Consider the following 22,092-nt stretch of genomic DNA (forward strand, 5'->3'; position numbering starts at 1 on the left):
AGCAACAATGTTGACGAAGTTTATCTCCTCGCAGGATCTCTTGAAAATAAGAAGACTCACCCTATCGTCAGAGAAACTTGCATTGTATCCAAATGTATAAACAGCGAAAACAGCCGCTTGTAGTCTGTTTTACATAGCGTTGACAAAAATGCCTTGCATCTATACATTTACCTTTAGACAGAACTAAAACAAAACAACGGGAGAGAGGAATGGGAAAATAAACAAAACTTTAATTAAAACCACATGGATATGATTTAGTTAAATACCTACACAGAAGCAGACACAGAGTATTACCTCCTCACCTGCAAGTTGCAGAAGTTGTTGCTTTATTCTAATAAAAGAGTTCAGAACGCATCGGTACTATTTTGTTTGGTGGAACTCTATGGGGATTGTCCCTAGAATCATAAGAAAAACGCACAAATAATCTACACAGAATCATTTACCGATTAGAATCACCTCTAATTTTTCAGAAACTCTCTGGGTAGTGGACAGCCAACTCACAACAGGCTCTGTCCAGGTCAAGATAAAAGATACGGACGCTAATTAGCAACATATTTTATTCTTTTAGGCTTGATTTCAAAACTACAGCAATGCCATAAGCTTTAGGCTGCTCAGATGTTCCTTTTTTTATCTTAATGAGAAAGGTTTTAATGATAGGAACTTGGCGATATGGGTAAGAACAAAAAATAGCTAGGTGGTTTTAGAATTTGCTGCGTTTCTCTGGGCGAAACAAACATATCAGGCTTCGGAGTTCAGTAGAATAGATAAAACCTACAGTTCACGCATACTCTTGCTTTCCCTGATATTTGTCTTCTTTGTTAATACAGAAAGAGGTGTAACCCGAACCTTTGTTTAGGTTTGGAGGAGAAGCTGTGGCAAACGATGAAGACTGAGCTTTTAAAAAAAAAAAAAAAAAAAAAAAAAAGTTAGCGGTGCCTGTTTTTTTTTTTTTTTTAAGAGCAAAAATCTGGAACAGGTTTGCTTGTAACGATAAAGATCTTAACATGTATAGAAGGCGGGTTTTACACAAGGAGGTGAGGCTAGAAAGCCAGCAAAAGGCTGCGAGGTTGTTTTTTTTTTTTTTCTTTGCGAGGTTCCACCCACTTGAAAACAAAACTTTTTTTTCTGAAGGGCCTCACACCAGTGAAGTTGGGAACAGGATCTTAAGAACAGCCTTGCAAGTAGTGGCAACATACGGGCCTTGGAGTCTTTATTTTTTTCCGCCCTTTAAAGGTGCTTTTGTGTTTTCTCTGTCGGTGGAAGCGCTGCCCTTTCTGGAGTTGGTATGTGATAAGAGGTCCTAGCAGTGCCATGTATTGGAAGAGCGATCAGATGTTTGTGTGTAAACTGGAAGACAAGGATATTCCTGCGCTTGGTATTTCCACTGAGAAGGTGAGCTGATCCTAGGCAAAACCCAGAAGCGCTGCCGGGAACGCGAGTGGTCGGTTTTTCAGAGATGTAGGCTAATGTTACCAACCTTCGGGCTACATAATTTTTCGAGTTTCTTTAGACGTGGCAGTGGATTATAATTTGCGAAGCACCTCTAGATAGCTAAAGTGTACCGCCAGGAAGGAGGGGGGGGAGAGAGAGAATTGTTTAGCTTTTATACCCACTAGGGCCTTTAAATTAGTCTGAATAAATGAACATTCAAATCAGCACGATAATTTGAACACTAACGCTGTAAACTGATACTAGTACTCCTAATTTAAGTCACCAACGCGGTAAAAGCTGGTTATATTAAATAGACCATAGTTTGGCAAATGTGTACCCACAAAATAGAGACCGAGCCTTTAATATACCTATATGAGTGAGCGCGAGAGAGAAATAGGCTGTGACTATATTAACTTGCCTAGGAATATTTAAAGTATTCAGGAGCTCGCGGTTATTTTATGACCAGAGCAAAACTTCCATTTTTGGTTAAAAGTTCAAAAAAAAAAAAACCCTGTGAAAATAGTAGTTTTGATTAGGAAAATTATCACGCGTAGTGAATATTCAACGCTTAGGGATTTTTAAGCAATATCACATCCGCTGATCTGTAGATTTTGTATATACGAAGATTTAACCTTTAATCTTTACTTATTTCATTTTAAGGAACCAAAAAGTGGATGTTTCCCCCCTGTAGCTATAGTGTGATTTCAGTAAGCTTGGAAAACTAGGAAGTAACTGCGGGGTGTGTGTATCAAAACAATCACGCACATACACACACACACTTTCCGAAACGCAACGTGTACGGTAGAGCTGGGAGGATTTGTGTAATAGCGCTCCCGATTGTATTGCTTTAAAAAATGTTGACCCGCGATTGAACAAAGGTGCGATTTTTTTTTAATGGCACCAAATTAAATTCAGCTGGATATTTTCCATTATTCGATCCGCTTTCTGCACCAGTTAAAAATAATCCTTTAGGAGCTCAACTGTTGTCTCTTATTGAGCTCTTAAGTGGCAATTTACACCTTAAAGAAACGAGTGCAAGTCACTGGCGGCTCTAATTGTAGCAAGTTTACCAAGAGCCGCTGGCTCCCTTGACTCCGAAGCATTTTCATTCAAAGCGTCACTGGAACAAACACCAGGCTGCTGAAATCCCGCTGTAATTAGTTTTCAAGTGTCCCATTAAAGCTCTCTCCCTTTGGGGTTCTCCAGCGCGGGGGCCGCTGTGCACGGCCCAGCCGTGCCCTTTTAATTGCAGTTATTAAAGAAATAAGCCCCCCCAGCCCGGCTGGAGGAGGAGAAGGGGGGAGGGTATTAACCTCCTGCCCCCACCCCGGGGGTCAGGCGCGCTCCTAGGGCACCGGGGGCGCACTCGCGGTGGGGCCAGCCCGGAGCTGCCGCCACCACCACCCCCAATAGGAGCCCGCGGGCATCGCCTCCGGCTCCAGGTGGCCTCATCAGCCCCCCGCCTGGGGAGGAGGAGGGGGGCTGTGGCGCGCTCAGCTCTCCCGTTTCCCCCTGCAGTTCCCGGGGCTCATGGGCGAGGAGTGCGGGAGAGCGGCGGCCCTGGCTGGGGGAAGGCGGCGGAAAGGCGCCGGGGAAGGGGAGCTGGTAAGTGACGGCGCGGCGGGGGCTCAGGGGCTGGGGGGAGAGGGCGGGGCGGTCCGAGCGCGCTAACAGGCCCCCCACTCTCCCCCAGGTGAGCCCCGAGACAGCAGGGGACGAGGACTCCTGCTCTTCCTCTGCCCCGCTGTCCCCCTCCTCCTCGCCCCGGTCCATGGCCTCGGCCTCCGGCTGCGCCCCCAGCAAGTGCCTGTGCAGCAGCTGCGGCCTGGAGATCGTGGACAAGTACCTGCTCAAGGTGAGTGAGTGCGCGCCGCGACCGCTGGGCCCCGCCAGCCTGGCCGCGCAGGGAACCGGGGAGCTGCAGCGCCGCCCCCAGCTAGCTGGAGTCCGAGGGCGCTGTTGGCTTCAGCAGCGAGCCCTCCCCTCTTGAACCCTACCCGGCTCCAACTCCTTAGCATCAGCTGCCTTGCCTGCAATGTCCTCCGGGCGGGGGTCGCCTCCCCAGCCTAGTGAAATAGGGGAGACTGGCTGGCCGCCAGGACTTTAGTCCCCTGCGCGTTCGTTCACCCCATTCCTCTCCCAGGCTCGCGTTAGACTGGAGGCGAATGTAGCCCCCCTCGATTCCCTTGTGTACAAAGCGCTGGGGAGACCAATGTGAGAGGAACACAGATTGTGTCCGAAACACCCTGATTCGTTTCATCAGAGTATCTGGCTCTTGCAAACTATTGTGTGGGATCCCTCTTTAGCAACGGGCTGCTCGCACTTCAGGCTCGGCAGCAGGGCTGGTAATGCGGAGAGCGCTCAGTGAATAATTTCGCTTCCTTCTTTTAAAACCGCCTCCTTCTTTTTATAATGGTTCTTGGGGGATTGCTTCTTTCCCTCCCGCTCCTGTCCCCGGTCTATGATGCAAACCTTTATAGAGCCTTAGCGGCAAGAATACAAAGCCTTTTCCATTTGAAATCATATCAGGAATTTGACTCAGGAGACTATCGACTTTTTTGCCTTTACTTCAAACAATTCACCATTTGTATCTTATGATCAGCAAAACCTAAAACACTGAGTTCCAGATTCTTTGCCCTCCTATCTTCACCTTGAACTGTTCCATTCTGGAAAAGATAACTTTTGCTAGCAGTCTATAGTTAAATTTGAAAACACTAAAATACTGACCTCTCTTTGTTTTTGCCACCACCATGTTAAAATCCAGTATGTTCATTTTTCATGGTTTCATATATTGGCCATTTCAAATTGCATCTGTCTAAAACTGCAAAATAATACCCGGGTCCGGTGAAATGCTGGCCCCACTGAAGTTAATGGCAAAACTCCCATTGATATAATTGAGTTATCCCTGGTGTCTTACAAAAAATAAATGTTTAACATTTTGTGATATGAAGTATTTTAAATAAGCATAATTAATTGAATGGGCAACTCCTATTGTTGATTCAGAACTAGTTCTGAAATTACATAAAAACAAGTACATCAAAAGCACATGGCTGCTAATATGGGAACCTCTGTGAGTAAAATGCCAAACAAACTGCTAAGTACCTGTATTGTGAAAGTACCAGGAAAAATGAATCATACACTTTGATTTCAGTCTGACTAATCAGTAACTGGTATCAGAGGGGTAGCCGTGTTAGTCTGAATCTGTAAAAAGCAACAGAGGGTCCTGTGGCACCTTTAAGACTAACAGAAGTATTGGGAGCATAAGCTTTCGTGGGTAAGAACCTCACTTCTTCAGATGCAACCCTAATCAGTAACTGTTAGAAAGGGAGTTATATTATTTTGTATTAAGTGTTGAGAATTTACAGTATCTAGTACAGAACAATCTCTCCATAAGCCACACTATTTATATATGAGTTTTACTGGTTTCACTTCAACCACAAATACTGGGGTGCTTAATTCACAATCTTGTTCCTTGTTAGTGCAGCTGGGTTATGCAAAGTACAGTAATCCCTCATTTAATATCTGTGGAGCTGCACTACCAAGCATACTTTGTAAGTGATGAATGACATGTGGGTAATGTGGTACAAATCACCAGCCACTAACCTGAGTTTGAATAGGATTTGTTGAAGAGAAAACCAATGGTCTGAACTTCATGGAGTTTAACATGCATATTCACAAAGTGAAATACCACACTATTGGTGATCTCTACCCACAACTTAGGCCTTGTCTAGAACAGACAAAAGGTTGTTTAGCAAAAATATTTCAAGTAATACCATAAATGTGGGAGCACTGAGTGTAAATAGAATTTAAAGTCTTAAAAATGTGTTCTCTGCTCACAGTTGGCCCTGAAGTTGCCCACAGTTGGATTTGAACAGGGAGCTGCACAGATATGGAAGTTCTGTACAGTCTATCTGCATTATGGATGACTTAATTTCTGCCTAATGACATTTGCCTCGTCCTTGACACACATTCTATACAATTGTTCCTCGTCCATACCCCAAAAATACTGGCAGCCTGGGCATTTTATTTTCCGATATTTGTCCCTGATCCTGCAGACATGTATGTTCTTAACATTACATGTGAGAGCAGTCTCATTGCAGCCAATGGGACTACTCCCATGTGCAAAGTTAAGCATATGAGTAAGTGTTTACAGGAAGTGGGGGGCTTTAGTTGAAAGGCAAACTGTTGATGCTACTTTGAGAGAATTCTAGAATTAAGTGTTTTGGGAATTCCAGGAATATGTTGCCTCAGAAAACACTTTCTTTAAAAATAAGTTAGTAAGCTGCTCAGGCCATGGGCAGTTTCTTTTTCCTGTCCTGTATTATGCCAGTTACATTGTCAGTAGCTAATAAAAAGACATTTTGTGCATTTTGACATTCTAAAGGGAAAGTTGCTTTTCAGAAGTGTTCTCGAGCTATAGAAATAAGTTAAACCTCTTGGGATGGTTTAGTAGCTTCTGTAGCAGGAGAAGGAGCTACACTGCACTGGAGCAGTATTACCAGTCTCAATTGTTCAAAAATCATGAGTCAGACCTTAAAAGATCAAGGGACTGGTTATGAAACCTGTTTTTCATTTGCTGTCTGGGTTAGAGCCTTTAGGATACACTTGGGTCTGGGTTAGAGGCTTTTGGGTGCACTCGGGTCAGGATATCCTGCTTTTGTCCACAGCCATGAGGGTAGACAATTTACCTATCATTTTTAAAAAAGTCACTTAATCACTTGACTCCATAAGCTCCATAAATAAACAACCACTTACCCAACACTCTCAGAATGTTGTCAGAACAGTTAGCACTGCTCGAGGCATTTTACATTTCTTTTCTCTTTCTACACTTTCTGTTCGCCCTTTCAATTCAAACGTTATCTTGAGGGTTGGAGGGGTAAGGGTAGGGGATATATATTATATATTTATGCCGCTTTATTATTCATTGATGGGTTTAGATAGAGGGAAAAGTAGCTAGAAAAGAATGTCTTCATCTTTACTTCTACTAACACTAGTAAAGCCAAAACCATTGTTAGCAATAGTGGGAAATACTTAGTACAGACCATTTTCCTAGAGACTTGGTTCAGCCCAGATGCTTTTGTTCCACTTCCACTAGCAGTATAACCATTTTCACCTGGCTTGGGAGGATCAATTGCTGACAGCCATTATCAACAGGGCAGTTTCTTACCATGGACAAGGATATTGAGAGGTGTAGATCAGCATTAAATTGTGATGTTCTAATAAATCTGTTAATTTGTTTTGTTTTTGTTTCAATAAAGACTGCTGCCAATATGATTATATATTGAGAGAGAATGCTGGACAATATGCAAACAACTTTATATTTTAGTATAATAGGCTGAAATTTTTCTCCTCAAAACATCCTTCATATGCATACATTATTTTGTAGGTTATTGTGATAAGTCAACTATGACTAGGGTGACCAGATGTCCCGATTTTATAGGGACAGTCCTGATTTTTGGGTCTTTTTCTTATATAGGCTCCTACTACCCCCCTACTCCCTGTCCCGATTTTTCACACTTGCTGTCTGGTCACCCTAACTACAACTCGTAAGGCAGCATTCTGATCTTTGACTAAAGACACAACGCTACTTATATCAAATCTGCTACTCTGCTGCATGTAGCAAACAGATTTTGAAGATCTCATTGTTTGAGGCATCTGAGATTAGAATCTGGCTCTGAGAATGAACATTTCTGATCTAGTTTGTTGCTTGGTTGCCACTTTCATTAAAATGTTGTATTATCCATAATGTCATTACTTACTTTTTATCATAACTGGGAGTCCTTAACATTCAGTGTTGGTTTCTGACCAAATTAATTTATTGTCCTTGCAAATATTAAATGAGACCAATGTAGAAAATCTGTTCTACACTTTATCAAATAATAAAAATGCACAATACTAACATTATAGACAAACAACTTATGTTTCCAAAACACTTTAGATAGACTATTGATAATAAAAATTTATAGAGCTTTTCAGAATTGTTGACAACCTACTAGTCACTTTCTGTGACTAAGGGTACGTCTACACGACAAGTGCTACAGTGGCACAGCTGCAGTAGCACTGTAGTGTACACACTTGCTACACCAACAAAAGGGGTTATTCTATCACTGTAGTATTCTTCCGTCAACCCAGCTGCATCTACGGGTTAGGGAGGAAGAAGGAGAGGAGTAAGATCAACTTAACCACATCACACAGCACATGAAATTTTTCACAGCTCTGAATGACTTAGCTAGGTTGACCTAAGTTTTAGATGTAGACCAGACCTAAGTCAAACCGCATTATAGATTTTACATTAGGACTTATTTCCATTGTTTCTATAGTTCAAAAACTGCTTTGAAAATCTTAGCCCATAAACTTAATTACAAGAGTGCAGACTCAACTGGTAAAACAAAGTTGAGATGTAATTCGTGGCTTGTTTTGTTTGGCAAACGTTCTCTGCACTTAAATCTCAAAGCACTTTATATATCAATTGAATTTAGCGCTTTCTGTTAGTCGCATCTTTTTTTGCGGATAGGGGAACAGACAGAGGCACAGAGGTTAGATAATTTTTCCAAAGTCACTTGAGGCCAAATTGTGCTTTATTACTCAGCTGGTGTGAGAGCAGAACTAGGCATAAGATGTCCATGTTGGTGCCAGAAACAGAACCCAGATCCCCTACATCCCATTTTTATGCTTTAAACACAAAACCACAAAAGCTCGTACTGAGGATCTCTATTAACTTCAAGCGTAGTTCTTAATTGACATAGATGAAATTTGGAACATTATTTTATAGAATCCTAATGTGTTGCCTTAAAAAAATAAATACAAACTTTGATTATGTATGGTATATGCTGATAGTCTGTGGTACATATAAGAGTATGGACTTTTGCCTCCCTATTTACATAAATCAAAAACACTCCTTCACAGTTTGTGCTACCAAATTGGTATGTCGTCTTCTTTCTCCCTTTCATAGGTAAATGATCTCTGCTGGCATGTACGCTGTCTCTCGTGCAGTGTTTGCAGAACCTCTCTAGGAAGGCATACCAGCTGCTACATCAAAGATAAAGATATTTTCTGCAAACTTGATTATTTCAGGTACATCATATGACTCTTAAAAATGGAGCTCATTTTTCTGGGGCAACAAGTGAATGAGACACCCGGACGTTCACTGAGGCTGGTATTTAGGTTGTCTTTCACCTTCACTATTTTCAATAGTCATTATGCACCAGAGCCTCAATTTCCTTAAGAAAGGATTGGGGAAACCTTAAGCAGTTTCTCTAAATGTAATGACATCATAATAGTTTGTAATATATTATTTATTTAATGTGCCATGTTGTGTATAATAACTTCAGCATTTATGGAAAAGATCCCTCACTGTTGAGGCCCATGAGGCAACTAAACTATCCACAATAGAAGTCTGCAATAATACAGACTCTAAAGTCATCAGATTAATACTTTCTTTTAATAGTGCTGGTTCAAGATTACAAAGTAGAGCTTTGATGTTCTATTCCAAGAAAAAGTGGATAGAATTCCTTGTAACACAAGCAAGACCCTTAGAACACCATAGAAAAGTATTAATTTTTTAAAAATCCTATTTTACTGTTTTGTATCTCCATGCAACCTGTAAACAGCATGTTCCCATAATTATAATGTGTTGATTTATGAACAGTTGGTTTCGGAGGTGTGGTGGCATGCAGTGCAAGATTAGGGTATGATTCTGTGAAATATGGATTATGTACTGGCTTCAAAGGGAATTGAGGGGAATTTGCAATTGACAAAATCAGGAGTGGAGTCCTGGCATCTTTTCGAAGTCAATGGGAGCTTTGCCATTGACTTCAGTGGAGCTAAGATTTCACCGCAAATCCAAAGCAGGTAGGGAATATTCAACCATGAAATAAACTGATCATCTGATGACCGCTGTAATACCAAAAGAGAATAATTTAAACAAAATAGTAATTTAAAATCCACTGATGGGTGCTTAGCCCTTTTGAAAAAACTAGGCTAGTTGTTTAGGTTTCTTGGAGCCTCAGTTTAAGCATCCATTTTGGAAGATATTGGTGTCACATGTAATCCTAAAGAATAAATATCCATGCTTATAATATATGTATTCTAGTCACTATTTCCTCTTGAAAATACAGTCAGATTTTGATGGAAAAATATTTTATCTCCATACTCTAGATAAAGTTGGATATTTGAAGTTCTTCTAAAGATCATAACAAAATTAGATGCTGTACTTTTTACCCCTTGTTATTTCCTGGAATCTAATCTCTTTCCCTCTAGAAGCTTTCTAGATCTATTTTCTCTGTTTTAACTTTCAGTTAGCAGTTGAACTAAGACCCAAATTATTTGGGCAACGTGGAATATGTTTGGATAACTGGGAGGTCGTAGAACACTAGATAAATAGGACAGGGAGACAGTTGACAATGGATTAAAAGGGGTATTTAGACAGTGGTGGGGTAAGTGAATATTTGATTCCACTTCAGTGATTAAATACATTTTGCCCCCTGACTTAAGGAAAGTATTAAATTTGTAATTGGACTGTAGCCCTGTTTTTAAAACAACCGGATGCAAACTTTTAAAATTGCTTTCCAGAAAAACAACGTAAATTCTACCGTCATCTAACCAATGAACAGAGTCAGTGCACTTACTATGAATCCCATGGACTGTTTCCCCATCAAATTGTCACTAATTTTCCTAGGGTGGTGGTCATGTTTTAGATGATTATTTCTGTGACTTAGCCTTTTGTTTTCCCTTCTTTGCCGTAGGCGGTATGGAACCCGTTGTTCTCGTTGTGGTAGGCACATCCATTCTACTGACTGGGTCCGAAGGGCTAAGGGAAATGTGTATCACCTAGCATGTTTTGCCTGCTTCTCCTGCAAAAGACAGCTTTCCACTGGAGAGGAATTTGCTTTGGTTGAAGAGAAAGTCCTTTGTAGAGTACATTATGATTGTATGTTGGACAATCTAAAAAGAGAAGTTGAAAATGGTAATATGCTGCTTTTATTAAATTCCTAGTTTGACTCTCATTTAGCCTTAACTAAATTTGCTGCTATTTCATCTTCTTCTTTTATAAGAAAAGCAGTACTCTAGCTTTATTAAGGATAAAGGTGCATGTATTTCAATTAATGTTCAAACTACCCAATATATGTAACTCTTTCATTATAATATGTTCAAGTCACTTTCTATCATTCTGAAGAAAGCAAAGTAAAATATGTCTAGCTTATCCAGTTGGTCTGAGACATTGTAGATGTAATGCTGGACCAAATCCTGCTCTCCCTTATGTCAGTGAAATCTGGATGTCCATGGAATTACTCCAAATTAATACCAAAGTCATTTTGAATAAAACAGGACCCATTGTACAATTCCATAATAACCAGCTAACAAACATTAGAAATCTTTTCCAGAGTAGTGTGACTTATGACTAATATCATTCTGAATCATCAATATACAGAATTTCTTTTTCCACATCAGGGAATGGGATTAGTGTGGAAGGAGCATTACTAACGGAACAAGATGTTAATCATCCGAAACCAGCAAAAAGAGCTCGGACCAGCTTCACAGCAGATCAACTCCAGGTAGAGGCAGCATTGTGAGCACTGAAAACTGACAGTTCAGATATGCATAAAGATTTTATGCAATGAATGACTGCAAATTGATATAAATATAGTTACATATGAGCAAACTATTCTCTATGTTCTAAACTATTTAACAAATTATCAAGACATGGCATATTTCTTGAATACTTTGTTAGCTTTAGCAGTTTAATATGAAATAGTTACTCCTCTAGCTTTTTTTTTGTTTCCTTCAGGGCAGCTAGTAATTGTGCAAAGTGGAAACCAAAATGTTGATCTAGTATGACTGCTGGATGAAATCCATTTAATCAGACATTTAGATCACTATGCATAATTACGGAAAAGAAAAAATATCTTCAGAATTATGTATTATGAAAAAATATACAAAGGAAATGTACTTCATATGCCTTCTCAGGACACTAGTGTGTTGGATTTTTAGATTTCATTATACCACCACAATCAGCCTTTTAATGACCATCAAGATTGTGTCCTCAGAATTGGAAAGTATTATGTTCACATCAGCATAAACAGGAACTCTCAGGTTGGCTTCAGTCAAATTAACCCGTCCTTATTTTATATGGCGAGGGGGGGGGGGGGTTGGAATAATTGAACTACTTTCTGCTGGTTTGTCTTTTGTGGAGGAAGGACCAATCTCTCTCTGGTATGCTTAAGTATACTGAAGATTGTAAATATATGTGACTTATAAAACAAGTATTAATGACGACTGTCAAATGAATATTCCTTGCTTTTTCTCCCCACCCCCTTAATAAGTGACTTTTCCAAAACATTCAGATCTTGAGACTACCTATTAAAGCATATTCTCCTCTATATTTAAGAGTGGAATGTTGGCTTATTTTTCAGAATCTTCATTTCACTACTCAGCGCTAACTGTTTTAGGTCAAAAATATATTTTCATAGAGAGGGTGGGGTTGGGGCAAAGTTAAATACTGAAAGAGTGTATTTGAAACTTAAGCAGTGTGAGAATATCATGGTCACAATTTACTCTTTTGGTTTGGACATACTGTATAGTATGAAGCATTTTCCAACATCCCTCTATACCAGCTCAGTCAGTGGATATACTTCTTATGATGAAGAGATGGGAGACTCCGCATGTTGTGGGGGCTGATGAATCAAAACTCTTGTGTGGTCAAGTCTGCTCTAAAGGGGGCTGGCTGGCTGAATCTCCTCTGTCACTAGGGCTTCCTCCTGCATCATGATTGCCTTGATTATGGCCCACTAAGATTTACATCTTTGGACCTAGTCTCTGATGTGAAGTTGTTCACTGGTCCCTATCCCCCATGAAAATAAATAGCTTTTCAGTCATGGAATAGTTCCGATCATTTGATCTTTGAGGAAAAACCTGATTTAGCCTTCTCAAGATAAAATCTATGACCAGTGTCAACCCAATCATTACAGGGGTAACAGCAGGAATAGACTCCAGCTCCTACAGGCTACAAAGGTGGCATCCCTTTGTGTCCCATTTCATATTTGTGCACATGGTGTAACACACTCTTTCCGTTTTTCATTCTGGGTCAGCACTGAACATTTAGGGCCTTGTCTTCTGTGGTGACTACCAGAATCACCAAGACAAAATGGTAGTCCTTACTGTGTCTCTCCTTCCATAGAGCCATTCTGTCATCCCTGACCTGACTGATGGATTGCTGCAGGTAGAATCAGAAGCATATATGTGCCTGGTAGAGAGTAGGATGCAGTCTTTTCTGGGAACTCTGGGTGACAAATTGAAGCAAATGATTGAGAATCTTTTTCAGCTCAGTAATTCATGTGTCTCAGGTCAGGTCTGATACTTAGGTCAGCAAGATGTTTCTTTTGCAGACTCAGTTTCTGAAACCGAAGATGCAATTCAGTTCCTTAACAGTGCTTTACTGTTATAGTCTAGTGTGTTCTTATTGGTGGTTTGGATTTCTTAAAGAAACAGCCTGATATAGTGTGCTTGGCAAGCTTTTTACATGTAGCCACTCTTAAATTTGGCTTCTCTGCTGCCTTGATCTGAGCTCTGTCTGGCCAGCCTATCCTCCTTCCCTGGCAGTTGTAAAAAGAGTATTCAGTAGGAATTGTCCCTAGAGTGGCCCAATAGAGTGGTAGTAGTGGACATGAAGCACTTAAGCCAAGACATAGTAATGTGGCTGTTGGCTCTTGGTGGAGACTGGTCTTTCAGTCTGCTGTCAAAAACCCACTTTGCCATTTCTGCCCCAAGTTGAAGGAGTAGGCAGTGATAATCCAAACAGAAGTGCAATATGTAGATTGTATATATCAGCAATGTGGGGGAGGAGGGAACAAAGAAGTATCTTTTACTCCTTGGCAAGAAGAAATTTCCCTTCTCTTGCTGCTATTCAAACTTCTAAGATTCTGAAATCCAAAACAACTGGCAGAGCTGGAGCCAGAACCCACCAAGAAAATAGGAATTGCGCTAATCAGCGCACCTTCTGAATTGCCTCAGATGAGACCTTTAAGCCCCCTCTCAGGTTAAACTGATCGTATCCTACTTCCTTAAGATGATTGAGAGGAATGTTCTTCAGGTTTCAGGGCCCATTAGATTTAGGATTGAATGACTTTTGCTGTCCAAGTCAACCTTAGCGTACTTTGCCCTTAACCTCGATGGGCAGAGCCTTTTTGAAGATTGCATTTTCTAAATTTAGCATTGTCCTTGGCTTCTGGAGTTAATGCTTCTTTCTAAATCACCACCTCTACCTTAGATATGATCTTTTGATCTGGGCTCAGATTGTTCTATCCCACCAGGCACCTGGTCCTGCTTGGTCTTTCCTCGTGGGTCAGAAAGCTTCCCCCTGGAGCCATGAAAGAACACATGCAGTGTTATCTTTATATCAGGCATATTAAGGCTTCCTTCTATCTAAATCGAAAGAACTCTCTAAGTTGGGGCATTCACAAAGGATCTGACTTTCTAAGAACAGCTTCTAATGCTTCACCATCATCTCTGGTTTTAAAACTGCATTGAAGCAGCACATGGTGGCAGGTATAGATAGCTTTGTCTCCTATTCAGAATAATTTGACAAGTGCTTCTATGGAGATTGTGGATGTGGGGAATGGTTCTCTTCCAGAAATATGTAAAGCAACTCCCTGGGTGTGTGTTGCATACCCTTTTATATCACTAAAGAGACCTGATGTGGGAAGCCTCTAGAAACGCATTTATGGAAGTCTAGGCTTATAGATGTTGTAATCCATCCATCTGTTCTTCTCTGGTACCCACCACATGCCTGTTTTGGAATTGGAAGGTGCTTTTCAAGTTCACGCTCAATAGGCAGAAAATTGAGAGGTAGTATTCTCGATCAGCCTAGGCATCCCACCCTGCCATCTCTCGTGTTGGTGAAGATGGGACTAATTTCTCCCTTAAACGTTTTTATGGAGTTTTAATATGAACAGAATAGAATTTTTAATGCTCAGGAAGTCTGAAGAGGTTCATCCAGCTAACTGCCTTTATAGGAGGAATAACATAGTAATTGACTCTTACGTAGTGCTCTGTATTCAAAGCACTTTACAAACTTTGACTTCACAAGAGCTTTACTTTTTTCCTGTTTCCATCTGCTGGTAGGAGGACTTATACCCACAATATGGGCTGGCATATTGGGACATGGAGAACCCAATTAACAAGTAAGAAACTATCTCTTTTTTTCATATAAAACTCTGAGTGACAGAATGGGTTTTTATTTAAGACAAACTAGAAAATAGCTGCTGATGTAAAATATTAGCTCTGTAAATTATGGAATAGATTATGGAGCTAAGTCAAATTATGGAATAGATTCAGGTTTATAGCTTTGGTTTATGAAATCTTAGAGGGATGGGTGAATTGTTATAGCAAAACTGAAAATTGACTAATATATGGTAATATCCAATGGGCAAAATCATTCTATCTCCACAACCAATTTAAAAGGTAATATGTATAAACCAAAGTACTTTATCAATAAAGTCTCTTATGCTCTTATTCTCTGGGTTCTATTGTTGTTCATACTCAAAGCAAACTCATTGGCAAATCTAAGTGCTGGTGTGGGTCAAATGGAGTGGGTAATTATCTGTATCTAAAGTGTTGGACTGGAGAATATAGTCAAGGTGGTATTTGAGGGCTATATGATGTAGTAAAGAGGTGATTCTGTTTCTAAGGCTGTCCTAAATCTTGATAAACCATTTCTGCTTTGGATTCACCTCTACAAGATGTCAACGAGCTTCTTGCGTGAACTGGAGAGCTAAGAAGAGAACCCGCTAGTTTAGACTGCATCTAACCTACAAATGTTCCCTTACACATATGAAACAAAAGTGTGTTATCTAGCAGTACCACACCGATTTACAAACTGTCGTCCATGCAGAACTAGATGGTAACAGGCTGACCCTTCTTATTGTTTCTAAGAGAAACAGAATACATGGAAAGGGGACATTAAATGAATATCTACATTGGGGAGTGTGATTACCTTGCCTCAAAAAAGACACAACACTTGTGGGCCTCTTTTGTACCACACTTCTCAATGGAAGCAATTGCTATAGTTGCCACTGGAATTTTATGGTACTATTCATAGGAGAGGAGTTGGTCCATGATATCGGAAAAGAGAGAGGAAGTGGTCCATGAAACACTCAGTTTGGTCCATGCTATGAAAAAGTTTGCAAACACAGACGTCCAGTTTTTAAAGGGACAGTCCCCTTTTTTGGGGACTTTCTGATATAGGTGCCCATTTACACACACACACACCCCCCGTCCCATTTTTACCAGTTGCTATTTGGTAACCCTACATACATGGCAAATGCATCATTGGTCCCCAAAGTCCAAAAATGAGCAAATTTAGATTTTCCTTTCTGCCACTACAGAGTCACCAGCAAAAGGCCATGCAGTTTCACTTTGTTAGATTAGGAAAATTTTCACACCTTTTATAATTGGAGTCCTTTCATATGGACTCCAAAGTGCTTTACAAACTACACCTCTACCCCGATATAATGCGACCCGATATAACATGAATTCGGATATAACACGGTAAAGCAGTGCTCCGGGGGTCGGGGCTGCACACTCCGGCGGATCAAAGCAAGTTCAATATAACCCAATATCACCTATAACACGGTAAGATTTTTGGCTCCTGAGAACAGCGTTATATTAGGGTAGAGGTGTATATATAGTTTGTCTCTGAGCATATGAATCATTTACCAGCTACAAAAATGCAGTCCTTCTCTAAGGGTAAAACAGAAATGCTCAATGATGCACAGTTTAGGACAGAAAGTGAAAATTTATTTTCCAGTTGAAGCTAATGAAGGAATTTAGGCAAAATTAGAATTTAGTCAAGACACAAGTTAAACTGACATCCACTTTTGCAAAAGATGCCATTCATTTTTAATGACAAATGATCAGTTTTTCAGTTTTCAAAACATTGCACCATATCACCCTAATCCTATGCTGAGCTATGTCTGGCATTGCTTAGTGAGATTAGCCAGTAGTAGGTCTGTTATATGCAGCCTGTGTATTATTCAGAGATGGATTAAAGGTAAATGTGGCATAAACTCAGGACTTCAAAATTACATACATATTTCAGGGCAGCTGGAAAAGGATTAAGTGGGGATCCTCTTTAGAATACAGGACCTAGATTGATTGGTCTTTTTGAACCTGTCAACCATGGAAAGTTCATTCTGTGCCCCATTATGTATTCACTGGTCTGCAGTTTATACACTTTATCTAGCAACAACATTTAAGTTAGTCTGCAGTGAATTCTCTGCCATAATCCCTCTCTAGTGCAGTTGTCATACCTGCATTTCTCCCACCACTACTGCAAACCAGAACAAAGAAAAATGCCTCTTCCAATTCTAAGTGTCTGAATGTGGCCATTTTATTACTCCGAGTAAGAGATTATCTCTGAAAATGATGATTTTAAAAGGATAAACTGGGACAACATGCTTGGGGGTTAAAGAGCATTATTCCCTTACACTGATGAAGGGATATGACCATGAATTTGAGAGAAGCCTGTAATATCTGATTTGCTAGCATTTACAGTACTTAATTTTTTTAAAAATCAACCTTTTACCTTTTCAGGTTATGCAAGCACAGTTTGCTCAAGACAACAATCCAGATGCACAAACGCTCCAAAAACTGGCAGAAAGAACAGGCTTGAGCAGGCGTGTGATACAGGTGACTGTACTAAAGTTATTTCACTAACAAAGTCCAAGTTATACAAAATCTGAGTTACTCAAAGTGCGTAGTACTGCAAGTAAGAAAATTGCTAATTCCTTAGTTGGAAAGAGATCTAATCTGGTAGTTTAAACATAACTGCAGATCAAATCTTTCGTGCAAAGATTGTTTAGAACACTCATATCTGTTAGACGAAAAATGTACTGTATGCATCACATACTTTGGGTGGGGGATACAATATACAGACACCTAAATGAGTTTTATGTTTAAAAAAAAAAGTCTCTTCAATGAATACGTTATGTTGATACGAAATTTGCTAGAGACAAAAATGAAACTTATTGATTTCATTTTCCTGAGCAAGATTTAATTGCATTTACTCACTTTCCCCCAAAGCTGCTGCAATACATTGTACAAACACTGACTAAGATTTAGAGGACATCTACTGATCAACTTCAATATGGGTCCTGAGCTAAAACCTATCCTCATGCTATCTAAAACTTAAAGGAAGTTCAAATCCAGAATCAAACTTTGTGTCTGGGGGACCCCCTTCATTAAACAATACCACTATGATCCAACCATAGTATAAGGGCTTTCCTTTCTCTTTTCACTCATCCCTGGGTTAAAAACTTCACAGAATATTTCTATAAGAATGGCTGACTTCTATAATCCCTGGCTAACGGGTTCAAACTTCTAAAAAAATGGAGGCTAGATTACTTTAAAAAAAAATCCAACCTGGCATACCAAGAATATTTCAACATTCTTGTCAGCAATGTAATGGTGATCTAGTCACAGTTCCGTGTGCTCTGTGACACTGACACTATAGTTCAGCTGAAGCTGAATTCAAACTTGAGGATTTTATTAAATTAAATGTCAAAATTAAATACAATCAAACATGATTTATATTTTGCTCCTTTTCAGGTGTGGTTTCAAAACTGTAGAGCACGCCATAAGAAACACGTTAGTCCTAATCATTCATCGACTGCTCCTGTCACAGCAGTTCAGCCCTCTAGGCTGTCTCCACCAATGTTAGAAGAAATGGCATACTCAGCATATGTACCCCAAGATGGGACAATGTTAACCGCTCTACATAGTTACATGGATGGTAGGTACAGTAACTTACTGTAACTCTCTTCAGATCTAAGTACAAAATTATCAATGCTTTCTTTAGGTGAAGCAAGAGGATTTATCAGGTAATGTAAATAATAATATAGTAAAGAAATCTGACTATCACTTCTCATTTCCAGTATTCTCTCTAATCTCTCAACACCTATTACTAGGGCCCTACCAAATTCACAGTCCATTTTGGTCAATTTCACGGTCATAGGATTTTAAAAATTGTAAATTCCATTATATCAGCTATTTAAATCTAAATTTTCACAGTGTTGTAATTGTAGGGGTCCTGACCCAAAAAGAAGTTGGGGGTGGGGTGGGTGGCTGGGTCGGTGTCACAAGGTTTTTGTGTCTCTGGTGTGTGTGTGGGATGGGTTTGCGGTACTGCTATACTTACTGCTGGCTGGGAGCTCAGCTCTGAAGACAGTGCTGCCACCAGCAGCAGTGCAGCGGTAAGGATGGTATGGTATGGTATTGCCACCCTTCTGCACTGCTGCCTTCTAAGCTGAGCTCTTAGCAGCTGCCACTCCCTGGCCACACAGCTCTGAAAGGAACAGCGCAGAAGTAAGGGTGGCATGGTATCATATTGCCACCCTAACTTCTGCGCGGCTGCTGGCGGGGCATTGTCTTCAGAGCTGGGCACCCAGTCAACAGCCAGCACTCTCCAGCTGCCCAGCTCTGAAGGCAGCGAAGAAATAAGGGTGGCAACACTGCAACACCTCTAAAATAACCTTATGACCCCTCTGCAACTCTTTTGTGTAAGGCCACCCAATTTGAGAAACACTGGTCTCCCCTGGGAAATCTGTATAGTATAGGGTAAAAGTAAATAAAAGACCAGATTTCCCAGGGGGAGACCAGATTTCACGGTTCATGATGTGTTTTTCATGGTGGTGAATTTGGTAGGATCCTACCTATTACTGTAGCTGCTCCCTTTGTTATACTAGCATAGCTGAGGATTTGGATATAAAGATCACTGTGTACTTTCTACATCAGTGGTTTTCAAAGTGCGTGTTGCGACCCAGTACTGGGTCATGGAATGGAAGGCACTGGGTCGCGGCGGCTCTGGTCAGCACCGCCGACCAGGCCGTTAAAAGTCCCGGTGGCGGTGCTGCCCGGCTAAGGCAGGCTAGTCCCTACCTGTTCTGACACCGCGAGCAGCCAGCAGCAGATCCGGCTCCTAGGCGGGGGGCCCCCAGGTCTCCGTGCACTGCCCCCATCTGAGCACCAGCCAATGGGAGCTGGGGGGGGGGGCAGTGCCTGCGGGCGAGAGCTGCGCAGAGCTGCTTGCACGCCTCCGCCTAGGAGCCAGACCTGCTGCTGGCCGCTTCCGGGGCGCAGTGCGGTCCGTGGTGCGAGGACAGGTGGGAAGCCTGCCTTGGCAACCTTGCTGTGCTGCTGACCGGGAGCCACCTGAGGTAACTCCATGCCCTACCTCCATGCCCCAATCCCCTGCCCCAGCCCTGAGCCCCCCCCAACCTGGAGCCCCCTCCTGTACCTCAAACCCCTCATCCTTGGTCCCACCCCAGAGTCTGCATCCCCAGACCACAGCCCTGACCCCCTCCTGCAGCCTAACCCCCTGTCCCAGCCCAGAGCTCCCTCCCACACCCCAAACCCCTCATCCCCAGCTCCGTTGGGTCATGGGCATCAACAATTTTCTTCAACTGGGTCACCAGAAAAAAAGTTTGGAAAACCACCGTTCTACATAATAATAATGCTGGTGATGAGAAATTATATTAAACACGCTTGATTTGTTGCTGTTAATTTAAAAATGTAATTATTGCTCATTTTTAGTTAATCTTAAATGAAAAAGTGTTTACTCTAAACATTTTATTTTCCAATTCAGGATTTTTAGACACTTTTAGTTTGGAATTTGTATTTGAAGACTTGAAAGGAGAACTAGAGATTAGTGGAACATTTAGCAACTTCATTGCAGACTAAGGCTCTTTCCACACTGGCATACAGAGAAACCTGGCTACTACAGTGATCTCCAAACCAGGTCATAGGTGCTGACTTCCCCTCTGCCCAGTGAGTGCTCAACCCCCGCCCCTGCACGGCCCTTGCCCCATCCCCATTCCACCCCTTCCCCAAAGTCCCCGCCCCAGCCCCAGCCCCGTCTCCATTCCCCCAAGTCCGTGCCCTGCCTCTTCTCCGCCTCCTCCCCAGAGCGCAACGTGTCCCCGCTCCTCCCCCTCCCTCTCGAAAAGTTCTAAGCGCTGCCAAACAGTGGTTAGGCGGCGGGGGGCGGGAAGCGCTGGGAGGGAGGGAGAGGAGCGGGGATGCGGCACGCTCGGGGGAGCTTCGCTGCCAGTGGGAGCGGAGCACCCGCTAATTTTTCCCCCTGGGTCCTCCAGCCCCGGAGCACCCATGGAGTCAGCACCTATGAACCAGGTTACCAAAATCTAGTTCCAGTTTGTAATGTAGGCTGGACTTCAGTTGTTTCAACACCACACAAATTTGAACCATGTTTGTAATTAGGTTAGGGAACAATTGTATTGTAACCAGGTTTCCTGAGATGGTTGCATCTGCCATGTAGACAGGATCCGTCTGCTTTCTTCCCAAGCTGCAGAATAATATGCATGGATGGAAATGGCACTAATAGCTTGTGACCCAGAATGAAGAAGTTGGAAACAATTGTAATGCCATTAAAACTGGCTAGATCCTGTAATTGTGCTAGAGCAGTGGTTCTTAACCAGGGGTGTGTGTACACCTAGGGGTACTCAAGTCTTCCAGGGGGTACTCAACTCATCTAGGAGTGTGTGGCTTTTTGTTGTTGGGTTTTTTTTTTTGGTGGTTGTTTTTTCCCCCCCAACTTGAGGGTTGCAGCCCACAGGGGGTCATGGGATGGGTTTTGGTGGGTTGCAAGTGCAGGGTTGGCATTAGGGGATGACAAGCAGGGCAATTGCCTGGGCCCCACAAAGCTAAGTTACATGTTTCAGCCCCAGGCGTCAGAGCTTTTTCTTCAGACAAGGTTCATAAGTGAAAAACCAGTTTAAGTATCACACTGAAATATAGTATTTATATTGCAGTCTATTTATAATTTTACGGTAAAAATGAAAGTAAGCAAATTTTCAGTAATAGTGTGCTGTGGCACTTCTGTATCTTTGTCTGATTTTGTAAGCAAAAGTAAGTTTTTAAGGAAGGTGAAACTTGGGGCATGCAAGACAAATCAGACTCTTGAAAGGGGTACAGTAGTCTGGAAAGGTTGAGAACCACTGTGCTAGAGAAGAGCCCTTGCTGAGGTTAGTGAAATTAGTGCAGCTCCCTTGTGGCACAGTCATCATAGTACAGTGTCCTTTTTTTTTTTTTTTTTTTACTAGCTTGCAATGTTTTCTACTTTCAATGTAGTTGACCAATAAATCTTTCTATTTTTTTAGCTCATTCACCTACAGCACTTGGACTCCAGCCCTTGCTACCCCATTCAATGACACAACTGCCAATAAGTCACACCTAATTCCTTTCTTTCAGGGATAAAAGCTAGTAAGGATGTACTCTTAAGAGTCATTTATTGTGTATTAAAATATCGTTGAAAAGATATTAATGTAAATTTTTTATTTAACATCCAAAGCATTTTCAAGACCATTTTGCTGCCCAAGTACGTAAGTATAGTTGGCCTGCAAGACACTTTTATGGATTCTGCATAAATAACTATATGTTGTTTACAAGGCTTATTAAACACCTTTTTTGTATTGTCTGGAAGTAGTCCACTCTAGTTATGTATTTGTTAATTTATTCATCATCAAGAGCACTTTGCCTAAAAGAAAGGACTGATAATTGTGCAAAATGTTTACAATTCTTTGTGAAATTGTAGTTTATCATTAGTTTGTATCTGTAAGTTATTGTTATAAAAAGTATTACCTGTATTTGAGT

General features: G+C 41.3%; 1 protein-coding gene across 1 annotated transcript; it reads left to right on the forward strand.

Annotated features, from left to right (window-relative positions):
* The first annotated feature begins 1,311 nt into the window (after positions 1 to 1,311).
* Positions 1,312 to 21,676, forward strand: LHX8 (LIM homeobox 8). Its single transcript, XM_065409687.1, has 9 exons — positions 1,312 to 1,392; positions 2,950 to 3,036; positions 3,125 to 3,286; positions 8,384 to 8,505; positions 10,176 to 10,396; positions 10,882 to 10,985; positions 17,020 to 17,115; positions 18,034 to 18,217; positions 21,600 to 21,676. The coding sequence occupies exons 1-9, from the start codon at positions 1,312 to 1,314 to the stop codon at positions 21,674 to 21,676; spliced, it is 1,134 nt and encodes a 377-aa protein (XP_065265759.1).
* Positions 21,677 to 22,092: the final 416 nt, after the last annotated feature.

The sequence above is a fragment of the Emys orbicularis genome, chromosome 8 (assembly GCF_028017835.1).
Source record: "Emys orbicularis isolate rEmyOrb1 chromosome 8, rEmyOrb1.hap1, whole genome shotgun sequence".
In the NCBI taxonomy this organism is placed as follows: Eukaryota; Metazoa; Chordata; order Testudines; family Emydidae; genus Emys; species Emys orbicularis.

Excerpts from the sequence above, each read along its gene's own strand:
- LHX8 (XM_065409687.1), top strand. The coding sequence starts at position 1,312 with ATGTATTGGAAGAGCGATCAGATGTTTGTGTGTAAACTGGAAGACAAG. Across the intron at positions 8,506-10,175 it reads TGCAAACTTGATTATTTCAG|GCGGTATGGAACCCGTTGTT; the intron begins GTACATCATATG and ends TCTTTGCCGTAG. Across the intron at positions 10,397-10,881 it reads AAAAAGAGAAGTTGAAAATG|GGAATGGGATTAGTGTGGAA; the intron begins GTAATATGCTGC and ends TTTCCACATCAG.